Here is a 24974-nt window from a genome sequence, read left to right on the forward strand (position 1 = left end):
TACGGCTCCCATCCGCTTCGCTGGGAGGAATCGCGTCTGACCGCCTTCGCCTTCGAAGCTCGTTATTATCAGCAAACGTGTCTGCTGATTCTGTTGTATTAAACTCTCCCAAGCGCTCAGTACAGTGCTCTACACACGGTATTTGTTGCTGAATTGCACTTTCCCAAGCACTTAAGACAGCGCTCTACACACAGTAAGCGCTCGATAAATACGACTGAATGACTAAATCAATCAATCGTATTTATCGAGCGCTTACTGTGTGCAGAGCACTGTACTAAGCGCACTAAATGAATAGTAAGTACTCAGAAAATACCACCGAGTGATTATTAAGGTCACGCTTCCTCCGAGAGGCCTTCCATGATTGAGTCCCCTTCTCCCTGGCTCGCTCTCCCTTCTGCGTCATCTGTGATCCCTGGATATTTGATAATCATCATCATCATCATCATCAATCGTATTTATTGAGCGCTTACTGTGTGCAGGGCACTGTACTAAGCGCTTGGGAAGCACAAGTTGGCAACATAGAGAGACGGTCCCTACCCAACAGCGGGCTCACAGTCTAGAAGGGGGAGACAGAGAACAAAACCAAACATACTAACAAAATAAAATAAATAGAATAGATCTGTACAAATAAAATAAATAAATAAATAAATACTGTGATCCCTGGATATTTGATAATCATCATCATCATCAATCGTATTTATTAAGCGCTTACTGTGTGCAGGGCACTGTACTAAGCGCTTGGGAAGTACAAGTTGGCAACATCTAGAGACAGTCCCTACCCAACAGTGGGCTCACAGTCTAGAAGGGGGAGACAGAGAACAAAACCAAACATACTAACAAAATAAAATAAATAGAATAGATATGTACAAGTAAAATAAATAGAGTAATAAATATGTACAAACATATATACAGGTGCTGTGAGGAAGGGAAGGAGGTATGATCAATCAATTGTATTTATTGAGCGCTTACTGTGTGCAGAGCACTGTACTAAGCGCTTGGGAAGTACAAGTTGGCAACATATAGAGAGGAGAGAGGAAGAAAGAAGGACAGAGAAGGAAAAGTTCACCATCCATGTAACCCGGACAAAGGATGGGCACTTTCGCCAGTCGTTATTTTTCATCAATCAATATCTGAAAGCGCGAATATCTTCTTACTGAATAGGTGGAAATAATCAATCAATCAATCAATCAATCGTATTTATTGAGCGCTTACTATGTGCAGAGCACTGTACTAAGCGCTTGGGAAGTACAAATTGGCAACACATAGAGATAGTCCCTACCCAACAGTGGGCTCACAGTCTAAAAGGGGGAGACAGAGAACAGAACCTAACATACCAACAAAATAAAATAAATAGGATAGAAATGTACAAGTAAGATAAATAAATAAATAAATAAATAGAGTAATAGTAAGATAAATAAATAAATAAATAGAGTAATATTCGTCTTCAGGAATAAACACAAATGGATCTTCTTTAAATCCACATAACTTCATTTTCTGATTTGGAGGCCCCGCTCCCAACCCCGTTCCAGGCCATACTTGAAGTGATAAATTATTGATCAATCAATCAATCAATCAATTGCATTTATTGAGCGCTTACTATGTGCAGAGCACTGTACTAAGCGCTTGGGAAGTACAAGCTGGCAACACATAGAGACAGTCCCTACCCAACAGTGGGCTCACAGTCTAAAAGGGGGAGACAGAGAACAGAACCTAACATACCAACAAAATAAAATAAATAGGATAGAAATGTACAAGATAAATAAATAAATAAATAGAGTAATAGTGAGATAAATAAATAAATAAATAGAGTAATATTCGTCTTCAGGAATAAACACAAATGGATCTTCTTTAAATCCAAATAACTTCATTTCTGATTTGGCGGCCCCGCTCCCAACCCCGTTCCAGGCCATACTTGAAGTGATAAATTATTGATCAATCAATCAATCAATCAATCGCATTCATTGAGCGCTTACTATGTGCAGAGCACTGTACTAAGCGCTTGGGAAGTACAAATTGGCATCACACAGAGACAGTCCCTACCCAACAGCGGGCTCACAGTCTAAAAGGGGGAGACAGAGAACAGAACCAAACATACCAACAAAATAAAATAAATAGGATAGAAATGTACAAGATAAATAAATAAATAAATAAATAAATAGAGTAATAAAATCTGTATTAATGATCTGTATTAATGCCTGTCTCCCCCAAGAATGCCCAGTCTCTTCAAAGAGGAATTGCTGCCAGGGAAGAGGCGGGTTTGGTCAGGGAGGATTTACGGGAAACAACAGCGGGAGAGACGCCCCAGAGAGAGATTTCGATAAATATTTCCAAACAACGGGTCTCTCTTTCCGCACGCCCGGGCGGAGGAGGGAAGTGCGGAGGAGGAAAGCCCGGGGAAAAGCTTACTTCCCTAAAGTCACGGGCTCCAAGGAGCCGCTCAGCAGCCTGAGAAAGGGCCCAGACCGGCTTTGGTTGCTATTTTTAATTTTTTATGGCATTTGCTGAGTGCTGACTATGTGCCAGGCACTGTACTAAGCGCTGATGCGTTACTCTATTTTACTTGCACATATCGATTCTCTTTATTTTATTTGGTTTATATGTTTGTTGTCCGTCTCCCCCTTCTAGCCTGGGAGCCCACTGTCGGGTAGGGACCGTCTCTAGATGTTGCCAACTTGGACTTCCCAAGCGCTTAGTACAGTGCTCTGCACACAGTAAGCGCTCAATAAATACGATTGATTGATTGATTGATTGAGGTTAATCACAGGTTATTATTATTAATAATATTATTTATTATTCATTATTTATTATTATACTATTATTATTTATATATTATTATTTATTATTATAATATTAATTCTTATTAATAATAATAATAACTCCCAGACTGAGCCCCCTCCTTCCTCTCCCTCCCCATCCCCCCCGCCTTACCTCCTTCCCCTCCCCACAGCACCTGGATATATCAATCAATCAATCAATCATCAATCGTATTTATTGAGCGCTTACTAGGTGCAGAGCACTGGACTAAGCGCTTGGGAAGTACAAATTGGCAACATCTAGAGACAGTCCCTACCCAACAGTGGGCTCACAGTCTAAAAGGGGGAGACGGAGAACAAAACCAAACATGCTAACAAAATAAAATAAATAGAATAGATATGTACAGGTAAAATAAATAAATAAATAAATAGAGTAATAAATATGTACAAACATATATACAGGTAAATCGTATTTATTGAGCGCTTACTGTGTGCAGAGCACTAGACTAAGCGCTTGGGAAGTCCAAGTTGGCAACATATAGAGACAGTCCCTACCCAACAGTGGGCTCACAGTCTAAAAGGGAATATATGTCGGTATGGATTTATTCCTCTATTTATTCATTTATTTTATCTGTACGTATTTATTTTATTTGGTTAATATGTTTTGTTTTGTTCTCTGTCTCCCCCTTCTAGACTGTGAGCCCACTGTTGGGTAGGGACTGTCTCTGTATGTTGCCAACTTGTACTTCCCAAGCGCTTAGTCCAGTGCTCTGCACCCAGTAAGCGCTCAATAAATACGACTGACTGAATGAATAATAATAATAATAATTGTAATCACAAAATAATAATAATAATTGCGGTATCTGCTAAACGCTTACTATGTGTGAAGCACTATTTTAAGCACTGGGGTAGATACAGGGTAATCAAGTTGTCCCATGTGGGGCTCAGAGTCTTCATCCCCATTTTCCAGATGAGGGACCTGAGGCCCAGAGAAGTGAAGTGACTTGCCCAAGGTCACACAGCAGACAACTGGCTGCAGATAAGTGAGAAGCAGCGTGACTCAGTGGAAAGAGCCTGGGCTTGGGAGTCGGAGGTCATGGGTTCAAATCCCGGCTCTGCCAATTGTCAGCTGTGTGACTCTGGGCGAGTCACTTCACTTCTCTGGGCCTCAGTTCCCTCATCTGGAAAATGGGGATGAAGACTGTGAGCCCCCCGTGGGACAACCTGATCACCTTAATAATAATAATAATAATAATATTTGTTAAGTGCTTACTATGTGCAAAGCACTGTTCCAAGCACTGGGGGGACACAAGGTGATCAGGTTGTCCCACAGGGGGGCTCCCAGTTTTCATCCCCATTTTCCAGATGAGGGAACCGAGGCTCAGAGAAGTGAAGTGACTTGCCCAAAGTCACACAGCTGACAAGCGGCAGTCGGGATTTGAACCCATGCTCTCTGACTCCAAAGCACCTTGTATTCCCCCGCCCCAGTGCTTAGAACAGTGATTTGTACATTGTAAGCGCTTAATAAATGCCATCATTATTATTATTGTTATTAATAAGAGTCAGAGGGAGCCCAGTGCTTAGGACAGTGATTTGTACATTGTAAGTGCTTAATAAATGCCATCATCATTATTATTATTATTATTAATAAGAGTCAGAGGGAGCCCAGCGCTTAGAACAGTGATTTGTACATAGTAAGCGCTTAATAAACGCCATCATCATCATTATTATTATTATTAATGAGTCAGAGGGAGCCCAGCGCTTAGAACAGTGATTTGTACATAGTAAGTGCTTAATAAACACCATTATCGTTATTATTATTATTATTAATAAGAGAGTCAGAGGGAGCCCAGCGCTTAGAACAGTGATTTGTACATAGTAAGCGCTTAATAAACACCATTATTATTATTATTATTATTAATAAGAGTCAGAGGGAGCCCAGCGCTTAGAACAGTGATTTGCACATTGTAAGCGCTGAATAAATGTCATTATTATTATTATTATTATTATTAATAAGAGTCAGTGGGAGCCCAGCGCTTAGAACAGTGATTTGTACATAGTAAGTGCTTAATAAACACCATTATCATTATTATTATTATTATTAATAAGAGTCAGAGGGAGCCCAGCGCTTAGAACAGTGATTTGTACATAGTAAGCGCTTAATAAACACCATTATTATTATTATTATTAATAAGAGTCAGAGGGAGCCCAGCGCTTAGAACAGTGATTTGTACATTGTAAGCGCTTAATAAATGCCATTATCATTATTATTATTATTAATAATAATAATGAGTCAGAGGGAGCCCATCGCTTAGAACAGTGATTTGTACATAGTAAGCGCTTAATAAACACCATCATTATTATTATTATTATTATTAATAAGAGTCAGAGGGAGCCCAGTGCTTAGAACAGTGATTTGTACATTGTAAGCGCTTAATAAACGCCATCATTATGATTATTATTAATAGAGTCAGAGGGAGCCCAGAGCTTAGAACAGTGATTTGTACATTGTAAGTGCTCAATAAACGCCATTATTATTATTATTATTATTATTATTATTAATAAGTCAGAGGGAGCCCAGCGCTTAGAACAGTGATTTGTACATTGTAAGCACTTAATAAATGCCATCATTATTATTATTATTAATAAGAGTCAGAGGGAGCCCAGCGCTTAAAACAGTGATTTGTACATAGTAAGCGCTTAATAAACACCATCATTATTATTATTATTATTATTAATAAAAGTCAGAGGGAGGGGTGAGTAGAGGCGGATGATGAGGGAGAGTCCTGGACTAAGGGAAATGACTGGCCCAAGGTCTCAGGGGTTGGCTTTCCTCCAAGCCCATCTACACCGTCTATTTCAGGAGCTGTGGATGCCTCCTCCTCCTCCTCCTCCCAACCTCTCCCCAATCAATCAATCAATCGTATTTATTGAGCGCTTCCTGTGCGCAGAGCACTGTACTAAGCGCTTGAAAGCTGCTCACGAGAAGTTGACCGGCCCCATTTGCTTTTACCACCCCCCTCCGTCACACTTTTTCATCCCCCTTTCCCAGATGAGGCCACTGAGGCACAGAGAACAACAATAATGATACATGGCATTTATTAAGCGCTTACTATGTGCAAAGCACTGTTCTAACAATAATAATTTTAGTATTTGTTAAGCGCTTACTATGGGCCAAACACCGCTCACAGCGCTGGGGGAGATACAAGGTGATCGGGTTGGCCCACGGGGAGGGCTCACGCTTTCCATCCCCATTTTCCAGATGAGGCCACTGAGGCCCAGAGAAGTGAAGTGACTCGCCCAAAGTCACCCAGCTGACAGTTGGCGGAGCCGGGATTTGAACCCAAGACCTAGGACTCCAAAGCCCGGGCTCTTTCCACTGAGCCACCGTCAAAGCAAATCCCACCTCCTCCAAGAGGCCTTCTCTGATTAAACCCTCATTTTCTCTTCTTCCTCTCCCTTGGACTTGCACCGCACTTCTGAACGTATCTTTAAATTATATCTTCCAAATTACGAATTTATTTCTATTAATGCCCGTCTCCCCCTCTAGCCTGTAAACTCATACCAACTAAATACTGTAATACTAAATACCAACTAAATACTAATACTAAATACCAACATTATTATTATTATTATTATGTGGGACAATCTGATTACCTTGTAGCCCCCAGTGCTCAGAACAGTGCTTGGCACATAGTAAGCACTTACCAAATACCAACATTATTATTATTATTATTATTATTATTATTATTATTATTATTATTGACAATCTGATTACCTTGTAGCCCCCCAGCGCTTAGAACAGTGCCTGGAACATAGTAAGTGCATACTAAATACCAACATTATTATTATTATTATTATGTGGGACAATCTGATTACCTTGTAGCCCCCCAGCGCTTAGAACAGTGCTAGGAACATAGTAAGCACTTACCAAATACCAACATTATTATCATTATTATTATTATTATGTGGGACAATCTGATTACCTTGTATCCCCCCAGCACTTGGAACAGTGCTTGGCACATAATAAGCGCTTACCAAATACCAACATAATAATAATAATAATAATAATAATTATTATTATTATTATTATTATGTGGGACAATCTGATTACCTTGTAGCCCCCCAGTGCTTAGAACAGTGCTTGGCACATAATAAGCGCTTACCAAATACCAACATTATTATCATTATTATTATTATTATTATTATTATTATTATTATTATGTGGGACAATCTGATTACCTACTAGCCCCCCAGCGCTTAGAACAATGCTTGGCACATAGTAAGCGCTTACCAAATACCAACATTATTATTATTATTATTATTATTATTATTATTATTATTATTATGTGGGACAATCTGATTACCTTGTAGCCCCCCAGTGCTTAGAACAGTGCTTGGCACATAATAAGCGCTTACCAAATACCAACATTATTATTATTAGTAGTAGTAGTAGTAGTAGTAGTAGTAGTAGTATGTGGGACAATCTGATTACCTACTAGCCCCCCAGCGCTTAGAACAATGCTTGGCACATAGTAAGCGCTTACCAAATACCAACATTATTATTATTATTATTATTATTATTATTATGTGGGACAATCTGATTACCTTGTAGCCCCCCCAGTGCTTAGAACAGTGCTTGGCACATAATAAGCGCTTACCAAATACCAACATTATTATCATTATTATTATTATTATTATTATTATCATTATTATGTGGGACAATCTGATTACCTACTAGCCCCCCAGCGCTTAGAACAATGCTTGGCACATAGTAAGCGCTTACCAAATACCAACATCATTATTATTATTATTATTATTATTATTATTATTATTATTATTATTATGTGGGACAATCTGATTACCTTGTAGCCCCCCAGTGTTTAGAACAGTGCTAGGCACATAGTAAGCACTTACCAAATACCAACATTATTATTATTATTATTATTATTATTATTATTATTATTATTATTATTATTATGAGGGACAATCTGATTACCTTGTATCCCCCCAGTACTTAGAACAGTGCTTGGCACATAGTAAGTGCTTACCAAATACCAACATTATTATTATTATTATTATTATTATTATTATTATTATTATTATTATTATTATTATGAGGGACAATCTGATTACCTTGTATCCCCCCAGTACTTAGAACAGTGCTTGGCACACAGTAAGTGCTTACCAAATACCAACATTATTATTATTATTTATTATTATTATGTGGGACAATCCAATTACCTCGTATCCCCCCAGTGTTTAGAACAGTGCTTGGCACATAGTAAGCGCTTAACAAATGCAATCATTATTATTATTATTATTATTGAGTGCTTACTATGTGCGAGGCAGTGTACTAAGTGCTTGGGAGAGTATTATAACAGAGTTGATCATCCCGGCTCTGCCACTTGGCTGCTGTGTGTGACCTTGGGTACATCCCTTCACTTCTCTGTGCCTCAACTACCTCATCCGAATTGTACTTTCCAAGCGCTTAGTACAGTGCTCTCCACACAGTAAGCGCTCAATAAATACCATCGAAGGAATCTGTAAAATGGGGACTGAGGCCCCACATGGGACAGGGACTGTGTCCAACCTGGTTTGCTTGCATCCACCCCAGAGCTTAGTGCAGAGCACTGTACTAATCAATCAATCAATCAATCAATCGTATTTATTGAGCACTTACTGCGTGCGGAGCACTGTACTAAGCGCTTGGGAAGTCCAAGTCGGCAACATCTAGAGACGGTCCCTACCCAACAATGGGTTCACCGTCTAGAAGAGGGAGACAGACATGCGAAAAGTAGCGTGGCTCAGTGGAAAGAGCCCGGGCTTTGGAGTCAGAGGTCACGGGTTCGAATCCCGGCCCCGCCACGTATCTGCTGCGTGACCTAGGGCCAGCCACTTCACTTCTCTGAGCCTCAGTTCCCTCATCTGTAAAATGGGGATGAAGACTGCGAGCCCCCCATGGGCCAACCTGATCACCTAGTATCCCCCCAGCGCTTACAACAGTGCTTGGCACATAGTAAGCGCTTAACAAACGCCATCGTTATTATTATTATTATTACAGTGCGTGGCACACAGTAAGCGCTTAACAAACGCCATCGTTATTATTATTATTATTATTACAGTGCTTGGCACACAGTAAGCGCCTAATACCGTCATTATTATTCTAATTATGAGGAGCTACTGGGGCTACCTGGGGTTCCCCAGCGCTTAGAACAGTGCTTTGCGCATAGTAAGCGCTTAACAAATACCATCATTATTATTATTAGAGAAGGAAGGGGCCTGGGGGTGGAGGCCAACGGGAAATCTTGGACACTTTCTCCCTTTCCTTTTTCCAAGCGCTTTACGGAAAAAGTCACTTTGCTGCCTCCTCTCCCACCAGCGAATCAGTCACTCGACAGTATTTATTGGGCGCCTATAATAATAATAATAATAATAATGGCATTTATTAAGCGCTTACTATGCACAAAGCACTGTTCTAAGCGCTGGGAGGTCACCAGGTGATCAGGTTATCCCACCTGGGGCTCCCAGTCTTCATCCCCATTTTACAGATGAGGTCACTGAGGCACAGAGAAGTGAAGTGATGCTCAGGGCACTGTGCTAAGCGCTTGGGAGGGTCCAGTACTGGGCGAAGGGGCGCATTCCCTGCCCACAACCAGCTTGCCGTCTAGAGGGGGAGGCAAACATTAACAGGAATAAGTAACTTATAATAAGCGAGTTTAAAAAGATGTCGATAAGTGGGGTTGAGGGTGGGGCGAATATCAAATGCCCAAAGGTCACAGATTCATTCGTTCATTCATTCGCTCGTATTTATTGAGCGCTTACTGTGTGCGGAGCACTGGACTAAGCGCTTGGGAAGTCCCAAGTCGGCAACAGAGACGGTCCCTACCCGACAACAGGCTCACAGATAATAATGACGGCATCTGTTAAGTGCTTACTATGTGCCAAGCACTGTTCTAAGCGCCGATTCATTCATTCAATCGTATTTATTGAGCGCTTACTGTGTGCAGAGCACTGGACTAAGCGCTTGGGATGTCCAAGTCGGCAACAGAGACGGTCCCTACCCAACAACAGGCTCACAGATAAGAATGACGGCATCTGTGAAGTGCTTACTATGTGCCAAGCACTGTTCTAAGCGCCGATTCATTCATTCAGTCGTATTTATTGAGCGCTTACTGTGTGCAGAGCACTAGACTGAGCACTTGTCATTCATTCAATCGTATTTATTGAGTGCTTACTGTGTGCAGAGCACTGGACTAAGCGCTGGGGAAGTCCCAAGTCGGCAACAGAGACGGTCCCTACCCAACAACAGGCTCACAGATAATAATGACGGCATCTGTTAAGTGCTTACTATGTGCCAAGCACTGTTCTAAGCCCCAAGCACTGTTCTAAGCGCCGATTCATTCATTCAGTCGTATTTATTGAGCGCTTACTGTGTGCAGAGCACCGGACTAAGCGCTTGGGATGTCCAAGTCGGCAACAGAGACGGTCCCTACCCAACAACAGGCTCACAGATAATAATGGCGGCATCTGTTAAGTGCTTACTATGTGCCAAGCACTGTTCTAAGCGCCGATTCATTCATTCAATCGTATTTATTGAGCGCTTACTGTGTGCAGAGCACTGGACTAAGCGCTTGGGAAGTCCAAATCGGCAACAGATAGAGGCGGTCCCTACCAACAATGGGCCCACAGTCTAGAAGGGGGGGGAGACAGACAGCAAAACAAGTAGAGAGGCATCAATAGCATCAATATAAATAAACAGAATCATAGATATAGACACCAATAATAAAATAAATAGAATCACAAATATGCACATATATCCACCTTCACCCTCCACTCCCAGATGAGTGCGCGTGTCTGTGTGTGTACAGTGCTCTGCACACAGTAAGCGCTCAATAAATACGATTGATTGATTGAACAACCATAACCTGCCTCTGTCCTGGAACGCCCTCCCTCTTGTATCCCCACAGTGCTTAGAACAGTGCTTTGCATTCATTCATTCATTCATTCAATCGTATTTATTGAGCGCTTCCTGTGGGCAGAGCACTGGACTAAGCGCTTGGGAAGTCCAAGTCGGCAACATATAGAGACGGTCCCTACCCAACAGCGGGCTCACAAGACAGATATCAATATAAGTAAACAAAATTACACCTATATCCATAAGTGCTGCGGGGCTGGAAGGGGGAGAGCAAAGGGAGCAAGTCGGAGAGAAGCAGAATGGAGTGGGACTGGTGATGGACTTAAACTTGATCTCCTTCTTCGAGTCTCAAAATTATTTCATCATTGTCCAGTGGTCATTTGGGAAAGGGAAATGAATAGTATTTTTTTTTTATTAAAAAGCAGATCTGGCTGTTATTTTGCGGAATTGGTTTTCGAGCTGTGCCCCATCATAGCACCGGGAGAAATAGAGAAGGCAAGAGGGAGAAGGGGAAAGAGGTGGACAGAGAGAAAAAGATTATAAGCAGCATGTGGGACATGGACTGTGTTCGACCTAATTAGCTTTTATTTACCCTAACACTATCCAAGGCCACACAGCAGGGATAAAGACTAGGCCACACTGCTTCTCTTCCTCCTCGTCCATTAGGGATGAAATTTGGGAAAGACAACGTTTTGGATAGTTAGTAAGGACTCTTCCCCACAGCACCTGTATATATGTATATATGTCTGTACATATTTTTTGACTCTATTTATTTATTTATTTATTTAATTTATTTGTACATATCTATTCTATTTATTTTATTTTGTTAGTATGTTTGTTCTCTGTCTCCCCCTTTTAGACTGTGAGCCCGCTGTTGGGTAGGGACTGTCTCTATGTGTTGCCAATTTGTACTTCCCAAGCGCTTAGTACAGTGCTCTGCACATAGTAAGCGCTCAATAAATACGATTGATGATGATGACTCCACTGTGGGCACTGGAGTTTGGATATGTCTGCTGGTCAAAACTCAAAGGTATTCAAAACCCGAGGGATTGAATCCCATCATGGGAGCCTTGGGAAGCTGAACCTTGATACTTAGCCTGTGAGCCCTGTGTGGGACAGGGACTGTGTCTGATCTGATTATTTTGTATCTACTCCAGCAATCGATCAATCAATCGTATTTATTGAGCGCTTACTGTGTGCAGAGCACTGGCTAAGCGCTTGGGAAGTCCAAGTTGGCAACATAGAGAGGCAGTCCCTACCCAACAGTGGGCTCACAGGCTAGAAGGGGGAGACGGAGAACAAAACCAAACATACTACCAAAATAAAAGAAATAGGATATGTGCAAGTAAAATAAATAAATAAATAGAGTAATAAATCTGTACACATCATCATCATCATCATCAATCGTATTTATTGAGCGCCTACTGTGTGCAGAGCACTGGACTAAGTGCTTGGGAAGTACAAATTGGCAACATATAGAGACAGTCCCTACCCAACAGTGGGCTCACAGTCTAGAAGGGGGAGACGGAGAACAAAACCAAACATACTACCAAAATAAAATAAATAGGATATGTACAAGTAAAATAGAGTAATAAATCTGTACACATCATCATCATCATCATCAATCGCATTTATTGAGCGCTTACTGTGTGCAGAGCACTGGACAAAGCGCTTGGGAAGTACAAATTGGCAACAAATAGAGACGGTCCCTACCCAACAGTGGGCTCACAGTCTAAAAGGGGGAGACAGAGAACAAAACCAAACATACTAACAAAATAAAATAAATAGAATAGATAGGTACAAGTAAAATAAATAAATAGAGTAATAAATATGTACAAACATATATACATATATACGGGTGCTGTGGGGAAGGGAAGGAGGTAAGGCGGGGGGGATGAGGATGGGGAGAGGAAGGAGGGGGCTCAGTCCGGGAAGGCCTCCTGGAGGAGGTGAGCTCTCAGTAGGGCCTTGAAGGGAGGAAGAGAGCGAGCTTGGCGGATGGGCAGAGGGATTGGGGGCATTCCAGGCCCGGGGAAGGACGTGGGCCGGGGGTCGATGGCGGGACAGGCGAGAACGAGGCCTAACGGTGAGGAGATAAGCGGCAGAGGAGCGGAGGGTGCGGGCTGGGCTGGACAAGGAGAGAAGGGAGGGGAGGTAGGAGGGGGCCAGGGGATGGATGGACGGCCTTGAAGCCCGGGGTGGGGAGTCTCTGCCTGATGCGCAGATTGATTGGTAGCCACTGGAGATTTTTGAGGAGGGGAGTAACAAGCCCAGAGCGTTTCTGGACAAAGACAATCCGGGCAGCAGCATGAAGCATGGACATGGTACTTTGCACATAACAAGCGCTTAATAAATGCCATCATTATTATTATTATTATTATTATCTGTGTGCGTGGCGGGGGGAGGCTTTGCAGCCCCCAGCCCCCTCCCCAAGGTCTTGGAGCCCCTTGACGCTACAATACTAATTATCACAATTATTATAATAATAATGATGGTGTTTGTTAAGCGCTTACTATGTGTCAGGCAACGTATTAAGTACCGGGGCGGATACAGGCTAATCGGGTTGTACACAGCCCCTGTCCCACGTGGGGCTCCCGGTCTCAATCCCCATTTTACAGATGAGGGAACTGAGGCCCAGAGACGTAAAGTGACTCGCCCAAGGTCACCCAGCAGACAAGTGGCAGAGCCGGGATGAGAACCCACGCCCTTCTCACTTCCAGGACCGGGTTCTACCCACTAGTATTTGTTAATAATAATAATAATAATAATAACAATGGCATTTATTAAGCGCTTACTATGTGCAAAGCACTGTTGGGAATACAAAGTGATCTGGTTGTCCCACGGGGGGCTCACAGTCTTCATCCCCATTTTACAGATGAGGTCACTGAGGCTTAGAGAAGTTCCGTGACTTACCCAAGGTCACACAGCAGACACGTGGCGGAGCTGGCATTTGAACCCATGACCTCTGGCTCCCAAGCCCGGGCTCTTTCCACTGAGCCACGCTGCTATGTGCCAGGGAGTGTTCTAAGAACTTAGTATAGTTTCCAGTGCGTAGTACAGTGCCTCACACGTAGTAAGCGCTTAACAAATACCCTAAATATTGTTATTATGTTGATCGGATAGAAGGTTGGTCAGGCTGGCCACAGTCCCGGCTGGTGGCCCCTGGCTTCTCCCTCTGGCTGTTGGGCTGGGGGGGGAGTGTAGTGGCCACCCTCCAGCGAGCTCCCAGGCCCCAAGCCTCTGGCCTCCAGCCTCCCAGCCTCCACCTGTCCACATGTTTTGTTTTGTTGTCTGCCCCCCGCTTCTAGCCTGTAAGCCCGTTGTCGGGTAGGGACCGTCTCTCTATGTTGCCAACTTGTACTTCCCAAGCGCTTAGTCCAGTGCTCTACACACAGTAAGTGCTCAATAAATATGATTGAATGAATGAATGAATTCCCCAAGCTCCAGCCCCTGTCTTCCCAGTCCCCAGGCTCCAGCCTCCAAACTCCAGGCCCCCAGCCTCCAGCCCTCAGTCTCCCAGCCTCCAGTCCCCCAGCCTCCCACCTCCAGCACCCCAGGGTCCAGCCCTCAGTCTCCCGGCCTCCAGCCTCCAGTCCCCCACCTCCCAGCCCCCAGCCTTCATCCTAGAGCCCCCCAGCCTCCAGCCCCCAGCCTCCCAGCCCCCCCACCTCCCAGCCCCCAGCCTTCATCCTAGAGCCCCCCAGCCTCCAGCCCCCAGCCTCCCAGCCCCCCCCAGCCTCCAGCCCTCAGTATCCCGGCTTCCAGCCCCCAGCCCCCAGCCTTCATCCTCGAGCCCCCCAGCCTCCAGCGCCCCCAGCCTCCAGCCCTCAGTCTCCCGGCCTCCAGCCCCCCACCTCCCAGCCCCCAGCCTTCATCCTAGAGCCCCCCAGCCTCCAGGCCCCAGCCCTCCCATTCCTCCAGCCCCCAGACTCCAGCCCCCAGACTCCCAGCCTCCAGGCCCCAGATTCCCAGCCTCCATCCTCCAGTCCCCCCAGCCTCCAGCCCCCCACCTCCCAGCCTTCATCCTCCAGCCCTCCAGCCCCCCAGCCTCCAGCCCTCAGTCTTCCAGCCTCCAGCCTCCAGCCTTCAACCTCCAGCCCCCAGTCTCCCACCCTCCAGCCTCCACCCTTCATCCTCCAGCCCCCATCCTCCATCCTCCAGGCCCCAGCCCCCCAACCTCCAGCCCCCAGCCTCCAGCCCCCCAGCCTCCAGTCCCCAGCCTCCCAGCCTCCAGCCTCCAGCCTCCAACCCCCCACCCTCCAGCCTCCACCCTTCATCCTCCAGCCCCCCCCCCCCCCCACCCTCCAGGCCCCAGCCCCCCAGCCTCCAGCCCCTCACCTGGCTGATGTGGAGCTGCAGGGCTTTCTGGAAGACCCGGGCCACCAGCAGGGTGACACTGGTGACGAGCAGCAGCAAGGCCAGGGTCCCCACCAAGTACAGGCAGCACCGGCCCATGACGGGACGGGACGGGACGGGCCGGGCCAGGGGCACCGACACAGGGAAGGACCAGACCCCCCTGCCCTGCCCTGCCTGGCAGTTGGGGGCTAGGGGCGGCCTCCTCCTCCTCCTCCTCCTCCTGCTGATCCTATTCCTGCTCCTCCTGCTGCTCCTTACCGCTCTCACTCTCCTCTCCTTCTCCTCCTTGCTGCTCCTTCCTGCTCCTCCTTCTCCTCCTCCTCCTTTCCCTGTTCTTCCTGCTCCTCCTGCTCCTTCTCCTGCTGATCCTGTCTTCTTCTCCTTCGGCTGATCCTATTCCTGCCGCTGCTCCTGCTCCTCTCCTCTTTCTCCTGCTGCTCCTGCTCCTCCTCTCCTTCTCCTGCTGATCCTTCTTCTCCTGCTGCTCCTTCTCTCCTTCTCCAGCTGATCCTATTCCTGCTCCTCCTCTCCTTCTCCTGCTGCTCCTGCTGCTCCTTCTCCTGCTGATCCTTCTTCTCCTGCTGCTCCTCCTCTCCTTCTCCGGCTGATCCTATTCCTGCTGCTGCTTCTCCTTCTCCTCCTCTCCTTCTCCTGCTGCTCCTATTCCTGGTGTTGGGAATGGGGCCGGGACGTCTCCCCGGGACAGGCCAGGACAGGCCGCTTTCTGTTTCCCGCAGGGAACAATGCAAGGCCGGGCCTGGGGGCGGGTCTGGGGGCGGGCCGCATTCATTCATTCATTCATTCAACATATTTAGTGAGCGCTTACTGCGTGCAGAGCACTGTACTAAGCGCTCGGGAAGTCCAAGTTGGCAACATATAGAGACGGTCCCTCCCCAAAAACGGGCTCCCAGGCTAGAAGGGGGAGACGGACGACACAACAAAACCGGTAGACAGGTGTCAAAACCGTCAGAATAAATAGAATTATAGCTATAGGCACATCATTAACTTATTTATTTGATTTGTACGTATTTATTCTATTTATTTTATTTTGTTAATATGTTTTGTTGCGTCGTCCGTCTCCCCCTTCTAGCCTGTGAGCCCGCTGTTGGGGAGGGACTGTCTCTATATGTTGACAACTTGGACTTCCCAAGCGCTTAGTACAGTGCTCAGCACACAGTAAGCGCTCAATCAATACGATTGAATGAATGAATGAGTCATTCATAAAATAGAGGAGTAAATATGTACAAGTAAATTAAAGTAATAAATCCGTGCAAATAGACACAAGTGCTGTGGGGGAGGGGGTGGGAAGAAGGGGCGCTGGGGAGGGGAGAAGGAGGAGCAGACGAAAAAGTGGGGGGCTCAGGGTGGGAAGGCCTCCTGGAGGAGGTGAGCTCTCAATAGGGCTTTGAAGGGAGGAAGAGAGTTAGTTTGGCAGATGCGTTCAATCGTATTTATAATAATAACAATAATAATAATAATGGCATTGGTCAAGCGCTTAGTACAGTGCGCCAGCGCTTAATACAGTGCTCTGCACACAGTAAGCGCTCAATAAATACGATTGACTGACTGAATGAATGGTGAAGCGCTTACTATGTGCCAAGCACTGTTCGAAGCACTGGGGAGGTTACAAGGTGATCGGGTTGTCCCACGGGGGGCTCCCAGTCTTCATCCCCATTTTACAGATGAGGGAACTGAGGCCCAGAGAAGTGAAGTGACTCGTCCAGAGTCACACAGCTGATAAGCGGGGAGCCGGGATTTGAACCCATGACCTCTGACTCCAAATAATAATAATAATAATGGCATTTATTAAGTGCTTATTATGTGCAAAGCACTGTTCAGGTTACAAGGTGATCGGGTTGTCCCAAGGGGGGGCTCCCAGTCTTCATCCCCATTTTACAGATGAGGGAACTGAGGCCCAGAGAAGTTAAGTGACTCGTCCAAAGTCACACAGCTGATAGGCGGGGAGCCAGGATTTGAACCCATGACCTCTGACTCCAAATAATAATAATAATAATGGCATTTAAAATAAATTAAATAAAAATAAATAAATAAATAGATAAATAGAGTAAAATAAATAAATAGGGTAATAGCACCGTTCTAAGAGCTGGGGGAGATATAAGGAAATCGGGTTGTCCCACGTGGGCCTCACAGTCTTCATCCCCATTTTACAGATGAGGGAACTGAGGGCCAGAGAAGTGAAATGACCTGCCCAGAGTCACCCAGCTGACAATTGGCGGAGTCAGGATTTGAACCCATGACCTCTGACTCCAAAGCCCGGGCTCTTTCCACTGAGCCGCGCTGCTTCTCGTGAATGAATGAACAACCTCTGACACCCAAGCCCAGGCTCTTTCCACTAAGCCACGCTGCTCCTTTAGACTGTAAGCTCGCTGTGGGCGGGGAATGTGTCCGTTTATTGTTATGTGGTACGCTCCCGAGCGCTTAGCACAGTACTCTGCACCCAGTAGGTGCTCAATAAATACGACCGACGGCACGAATGATGGCTTGGCACGCAGCAAGCGCTCAATAAATACGATTGAATGACTGAAGGAATGAATGAATGACCCTTGCAGCCAGCTGGGGTGAGAGGCGTCTCCCCAGTGAGACAAAGCAGGGCTGTGTTTGGGCCGCCATCCAGGGTAAGAAAAGATGCCCTTGTCCGAAGGGGCCCACCAAACGGGGAAATAAAAGCCACAGCGGCAGGAGAGGAAGGAGACCGGGCTGAGGAAGCCGTGTGGTCTAGTGGTTAGAGCAGAGGCCTGGGCATCAGAAAGACCTGAGTTCTAATCCTGACTCCGCCACTTGTCTGCTGCGTCACCTCGGGCAAGTCACTTCCCTTCTCGTACTTGTACTTCCCAAGCGCTTAGTGCAGTGCTCTGCACACAGTAAGCACTCAATAAATACGATTGATTGATTGATTGATTGATTGATTGGCTCTCAGGGCCTCAGCACCCTCATCCGTCAAATGGGGATAAGACTGCCAGCCCTCTGTGAGACGGGGACGGCGTCCAACCTGATTACTTTGTATCTCCCCCAGTGCTTAGAACAATGCTTGGCACACTGTAAGCGCTTAACAAATACGACTATTATTATTGTCATTATCATTACGAAGGGCCTAGGTGACAGAATTTCATTACCAGGCTGAATATGGAGGTTGAATGCTTGGCACATTGGAAGCGCTTAACAAATACGACTATTATTATTTTCATTATTATTACGAAAGGCCTAGGTGACAATTTCATTCCCAGGCTGAATATGGAGGCTGAATGCATGGCACATTGTAAGCGCTTAACAAATACGACTATTATTATTTTCATTATTATTACGAAAGGCTTAGGTGACAATTTCATTACCAGGCTGAATATGGAGGTTGAATGCATGGCACATTGTAAGCGCTTAACAAATACAACTATTATTATTTTCATTATTATTACGAAAGGCCTAGGTGACAGAATTTCATTACCAGGCTGAATATGGAGGTTGAATGCTTGGTACATTGTAAGCGCTTAACAAATACAACTATTATTATTTTCATTATTGTTACGAAAGGCCTAGGTGACAGAATTTCATTACCAGGCTGAATATGGAGGTTGAATGCTTGGCACGTTGGAAGCGCTTAACAAATGCGACTATTATTATTTTCATTATTATTACGAAGGGCCTAGGTGACAGAATTTCATTACCAGGCTGAATATGGAGGTTGAATGCTTGGCACATTGTAAGCGCTTAACAAATACGACTATTATTATTTTCATTATTATTACGAAGGGCCTAGGTGACAGAATTTCATTACCAGGCTGAATATGGAGGATGAATGCTTGGCACATTGTAAGCACTTAACAAATACGACTATTATTATTTTCATTATTATTACGAAGGGCCTAGGTGACAGAATTTCATTAGCAGGCTGAATATGGAGGTTGAATGTTTGGCACATTGTAAGCACTTAACTAATACAACTATTATTATTGTTGTTATTATTGCGAAGGGCCTAGGTGACAGAATTTCTTTACCAGGCTGAATATGGAGGTTGAATGCTTGGCACATTGTAAGCGCTTAACAAATACGACTATTATTATTTTCATTATTATTACGAAGGGCCTAGGTGACAGAATTTCATTAGCAGGCTGAATATGGAGGTTGAAAGAGAGGGAGGAGTCAGAGCTAATGCTAAAGTTATGGTTAAGGGTGAGGTTAGAGAAGCAGCGTGGCTTAGTGGAAAGAGCCCGGGCTTGGGAATCAGAGGTCGTGGTTCCCAGTTTATTCCGGAAAAGCTCATCCAGGATGGGAATACTCCTTCTTGACACTCAGAACTCCTTAGACAGCAGCTGCCCCCCAAAGACCTTCCTTCCTCTGGCTAGATTGAAGGGGTACCAACCCAGAATCCTAGGGAAAATGGTGAGAATTGAGGGCAGGAAGGACGGGAGGAGTTGTGGAGGTCGTTCCCCTCCTGTTTTTAATAATAATAATAATGATGGCATTTAGTAGGTGCTTACTATGTGCAAAGCACTGTTTTAAGCACTGGGGAGGTTACAAGGTGACCAGGTTGTCCCACGGGGGGCTCGCAGTCTTCATCCCCATTTTACAGATGAGGTAACTGAGGCACAGAGAAGTGAAGCGACTTTCCCAAAGTCACACAGCTGACAAGTGGTGGAGCCGGGATTTGAACCCATGACCTCTGACTCCAAAGCCTGGGCTCTTTCTCTTTTTCTAAGCAGAGAGAGCCTGGAGGAACCCACCCCATCTTGGTACAGATCTTATCAGGCAGGGATGAAGCCGGTTGTTGGGTAGGGACCGTCTCTATCTGTTGCCGAACTGTACCTTCCAAGCGCTTAGTCCAGTGCTCTGCACACAGTAAGCGCTCAATAAATACGATTGAACAGATGCGAGAGGGGAAGGGAGTCATGTTCGGTTTTGTTCTCTGTCTCCCCCTTTTAGACTGTGAGCCCACTGTTGGGTAGGGACTGTCTCTATATGTTGCCAACTTGGACTTCCCAAGCGCTTAGTCCAGTGCTCTGCACACCGTAAGTGCTCAATAAATACGATTGATTGATCGATTCCTCTCCATGGAACATTGTACTAGTCTTTCAGAAGGAGGAATTAAAGGAGAGCAGGTCGGCCGTGGTCTGGGCCACCTTAAAGCTGTGAGCCCCCCGTGGGAGCCCACTGTTGGGTAGGGACTGTCTCTATATGTTGCCAATTTGTACTTCCCAAGCGCTTAGTACAGTGCTCTGCACATAGTAAGCGCTCAATAGATACGATTGATTGATTGATTAGTGGAAAGAGGGCGGGCTTGGGAGTCAGAAGTCATGAGTTCTATGTGCTCTGCACATAGTAAGCGCTCAATAAATACGATTGATGATGATGATGATCACCTTGTATCCCCCCCAGTGCTTAAAACAGTGCTTTGCACATAGTAAGCACTTAACAAATACCATTATTATTATTATTATTATTATTATTATTATCCACCCTCCTCGGACACCACTCAAGGTCCTTTCCCTCCAGAGGGGCAGACGATTTGGGATTTCTGCTCAGCCAGCTGGGCTACCCCACTCTGGCAGGAAACTCCAATGTGGAGTCAGCCCAGCATGTTGTGAAATCCAGTGGATTGTGTAATTCCCACAATAAACAGTGACGCATCCAGTGTTTATCTCATCCCGTTCCTGGGAGGCCTCAGAACCGTTCCAATAAACAGTTCGCCAGTTAAGGGAGTTTCCAAAGGGTGGGGAGAAGATCCCAAAAAGAGGGGTAACTTTATTATCGCTTTTCCAACTCCTCCCTGCCTAAATCCAACGGATCTCCTCCTCATCATCATCAGTATTTATTGAGCGCTTCCCATATACAGAGCACTGTACTAAACGCTTGGGAAATCACAGCAGAGCTGGCAGCCACATTCCCGGCCCGTATTCCCAAAATCCCACCTCCTCCTCCCCAGATTAACTCCAAATTCCCTGAGTCATTATCAATCCATCAGCCAACTCTAGCACTTCCGTATTTATTCATATCCTCCCTTGGAGTATCAACAACTGCGCCGTCAATTAATCCCGTGGACTTTCCCAAGTGCTTCCAACAGAGCCTGGCAACTAGTGGGAGCTCAGAAGCGACTCAGTGGAAAGGGCCCGGGCTTTGGAGTCAGAGGTCACGGGTTCAAATCCCGGCTCCGCCAATTGTCAGCTGTGTGACTTTGGGCCAGTCGCTTCACTTCTCTGGGCCCCAGTTACCTCATCTGTGAGACCCCCGTGGGACAACCTGATTGCCTTGTTACCTCCCCAGCGCTTAGAACAGTGCTTGGCACATAGTAAGCGCTTAATAAATGCCATCATCATCATCATCAGTAAATACCACCATTACTACAACAACTCTAAGAGGCAGAGGCCCTGCGGAGGAAGCCATTTCTCCACTGATTGTCTTGCAATTTGTTTTTCTGAGCCCCGTTAGAATGTATTCGATCGTATTTATTGAGCGCTTACTCTGTGCAAAGCACTGTACAATGAATATTCCCTGTTAAGGGTGTAAACTCCTTGTGGGGAGAGAAGCAGCGTGGCTCAGTGGAAAGAGCCCGGGCTTGGGAGTCAGAGGTCATGGGTTCTAATCCCGGCTCCGCCACTTGTCAGTTTGGTAACTCTGGGCGAGCCACTTTACTTCTCTGGGCCTCAGTTCCCTCATCTGTAAAATGGGGATTAAGACTGTGAGCCCCACGAGGGACAACCTCATCACCTTGTAACCTCCCCGGCGCTTAGAACAGTGCTTGGCACAGAGTAAGCGCTTAATAAATGTCATTTTAAAAAAACATATGTACCAATTCTACTATAGCATACTCTCGCAAACACAACAGTGCTCTGCGCACGGTAAGAACACTTGATTGGTTGATGATAATAATAATAATTATGGTATTTGTTAAGCGCTTAATATGTGCCAAGCGCTGTACTAAGCGCTGGGGTGGATACCAGCAAATCGGGGACATGTCTACCAACTCTGCTATAGAGTACTCTCCCAAGCGCTTAGTATAGTGGCCTACACACAGTAATAATAATAACAATAATAATAATGGTATTTGTTGAGTGCTTACTACGTGCCAAGCACTGTTCTAAACACTGGGGGAATACAAGATGACCAGGTTGTCCCACGGGGGGCTCACAGTCTTAATCCCCATTTTACAGATGAGGTAATTGAGGGACAGAGGAGTAAAGTGGCTTGCCCAAGGTTACACAGCTGACAAGTGGCGGAGCCTGAATTAGAACCCAGGACCTCTGACTCCCAAGCCCGGGCTCTTTCCACTGAGCCATGCTGCTTCTCTAATAATAAAGATGGCATTTGTGACGCTCTTTCGTGCCAAGCATTGTCGGCTGGGTGACTTTGGGCAAGTCACTTCACTCCTCTGGGCCTCAGTTGTCTCATCTGTCAAACGGGGTTGGAGACTGGGAGCCCCACGTGGGACAACCTGATCACCTTGGATCTCCCCCAGCGCTTAGAGCAGTGCTGGGCACAGGGTAAGCGCTTAACAAATCCCATCATTATTATCCCGCTTCTGCCACTTCATCATCATCATCATCATCAATCGTATTTATTGAGCGCTTACTATGTGCAGAGCACTGTACTAAGCGCTTGGGAAGTGACAAGTGCCACTTGTCAGCTGTGTGACTCTGGGTGAGTCGCTTCACTTCTCTGGGCCTCAGTTGCCTCATCTGTCAAACAGGGATGGAAACTGGGAGCCCCACGTGGGACAACCTGATCACCTTGTAACCTCCCCAGCGCTTAGAACAGTGCTTGGCACAGAGTAAGCGCTTAAGAAATGCCATCATTATTATTATTAACCAATCCCATCATTATTATCCCGCTTCTGCCACTTGTCAGCTGTGTGACTTTGGGCGAGTCGCTTCACTTCTCTGGGCCTCAGTTGCCTCATCTGTCAAATGGGGATGGAGACTGGGAGCCCCACGTGGGACAACCCGAGCACCTTGTAAACCCCCCAGCGCTTAGAACAGTGCTTGGCACATAGTAAGCGCCTAACAAATGCCACTGTCGTCACGTTTATCAGCTCCCTGGGATGGGCGGGGCCACAGAGAGGGGCGGAGTCACCGTAGGGACGGGGCGCTTACGTCATAGAAAGGGGGAGGGGACACCCTGCGTCATCGAAACGGGCGTGGCCTTCGCGTCCCAGAAAGGACGCGGCTTCTTACGTCACCGAAAGGGAGGTGGCCTTTACGACACAGAGCGGACGTGCTTCTTACGTCACCGAAAGGGCGTGGTCGGCGTGCGTCACAGAAAGGAGCTGTGCGCCCTACGTCACGGAAAGGGGCGTGGCACTCCACGTCGCAAAAAGGGGCGGGGCGCAGCCCGCCGCATGAGGGGCGTGGCCTTTACGCTGCCGAAAGGGGCGTGGTCGGCGTGCGTCACAGAAAGGAGCGGTGCGTCCTGCGTCACGGAATGGGGCGTGACGCCCCGCGTCGCAGAAAGGGGCGGGGCGTCGTGCGTCACAGAAAAGGGCGGGGCGTCCTGCTTTACGGGAAGGGGCGTCCTGCGTCACAGAAAGGGGCGGGGCATCATACGTCACTGAGGGGGCGGAGCCATGATCGGGGCGGGTCCAGCGTCCGCCACAGAAAAGCAGAAAAGAGGCGGGGCCTTTTACGTCGCAGAAAGGGGCGTGGCGCCCTGCGTCACGGAAAGGGGAGGGGGCCCTGTGTCGCAGAGGGGGCGGAGCCAGGATAGGGGCGGTGTCACCACCCGTCACCGAAAAGGGGCGGGGCCTCCGTACGTCACGTAAAGGGGGCGGCCCGCCCGCGTAACAGATAGGGGCGGGGTCCTCGTGCGTCACAGAAAGGGGCGGGGTCATGATGGGGGCGGGGCCACCGCCGGGCCCAGAAAGGGGCGAGGCCTAAGCACGTCGCGTGAAGGGAGCGGAGCATGCGCGTCGCAGAAAGGGGCGTGACATCATTACGTCACAGAAAGGGGCAGGGACATCGTGCGTCACGGAAAGGGGCGGGGCTTCCGCGCGTCACGTGAGGGGGGCAGTCCACGCGCGCCACAGAAAAAGCGGCCTTTTACGTCGCAGAAAGGGGCGGAGTCATAATCGGGGCGGGGCCGTCGCGCGCCGCAGAAAGGGGCGGGGCCTTATTACGTCACGCGAGCAGAGCGGCTCGTGCGCGCCATAGAAAGGGGCGTGGCACCATTGCGCCACAGGAAGGGACGGGGCCTTTTGACGCCGCATAAAGGGCGTGGCTTTCCTGCGTCATAGAGGGGGTGGGGCCCCAGGAGTAGCATGAAGGGCGTGGCCTTTGTACGTCACAGAAGGGGCGGGGACACCGTGCGCCATGGGAAGGGGCGGCGCCTCCTTGCGTCGCGGAGGGGCGTGGCCTTCACGCGTCACAGAAAGGGGCGTGGCACCGCTGCGCCGCATGAAGGGGCGGGGCCTGCGTACGCCGCTTAAAGGGCGTGGCCCATACGTCACAGAGGGGGCGGGGCACCGCGCCTCGGGGAAAGGGGCGTGGTCTCCTTACGTCACGGAGGGGGCGTGGCCTCCGTGCGTCACAGAAAGGGGCGGGGCGCCGCGCACCGCCTATAGGGGGCGGGTGCTTCTTACGTCACAGAAGGGGGCAGGGACCTCTGCGTCTGGTCCATCCCCCGTTGCTATGACAACGGTCTCCTAGCGACGGGAGCGCCGCTAAACCCGGGAGCGCAGAGGGCCCCACCGTCCTTTCTCATCGCGGACGGACGGAGGTCGGAGGTCAGAGGTCGGAGGTCGGGACCATGAGCGGCCGCGAGCGTCTGGGTCCCGCGCCTGCGGGGACGAGCGCCCAGCCCTGGTGAGGTCATCGTCCTCATCCTCAGCATCCTCATCATCATCATCATGGCATTTACTGAGCGCTTACTATGTGCCAAGCACTGGGCTAGGCGCTGGGGTGCCACCTGGGTGCGGGGCCCTTGCTGTGCCAGACGTTCGGGAGACC

General features: G+C 47.3%; 2 protein-coding genes across 3 annotated transcripts in view; one reads left to right on the forward strand and one right to left on the reverse strand.

Moving 5' to 3' along the window:
* SCARB2 (scavenger receptor class B member 2) overlaps positions 1-15254 on the reverse strand; it is a 71886-nt gene extending 56632 nt beyond the window's left edge. The window contains exon 1 of the mRNA XM_038759127.1: positions 15010-15254. Coding sequence (XP_038615055.1) covers positions 15010-15126 — 117 coding nt within the window. The 5' untranslated portion in view covers positions 15127-15254. The remainder of the gene's footprint in view (positions 1-15009) is intronic.
* A 9424-nt stretch (positions 15255-24678) lies between these two features.
* The window catches only part of FAM47E (family with sequence similarity 47 member E), a 23549-nt gene continuing 23253 nt past the window's right edge, over positions 24679-24974 (forward strand). The window contains exon 1 of one of the 2 annotated variants that reach the window (XM_038759548.1): positions 24679-24830. In XM_038759548.1, coding sequence (XP_038615476.1) covers positions 24775-24830 — 56 coding nt within the window. In that variant the 5' untranslated portion in view covers positions 24679-24774. The remainder of the gene's footprint in view (positions 24831-24974) is intronic. The other variant, XM_038759549.1, reaches the window with a different exon arrangement.

This window comes from Tachyglossus aculeatus, chromosome 17, assembly GCF_015852505.1.
Source record: "Tachyglossus aculeatus isolate mTacAcu1 chromosome 17, mTacAcu1.pri, whole genome shotgun sequence".
NCBI classification, from domain to species: Eukaryota; Metazoa; Chordata; class Mammalia; order Monotremata; family Tachyglossidae; genus Tachyglossus; species Tachyglossus aculeatus.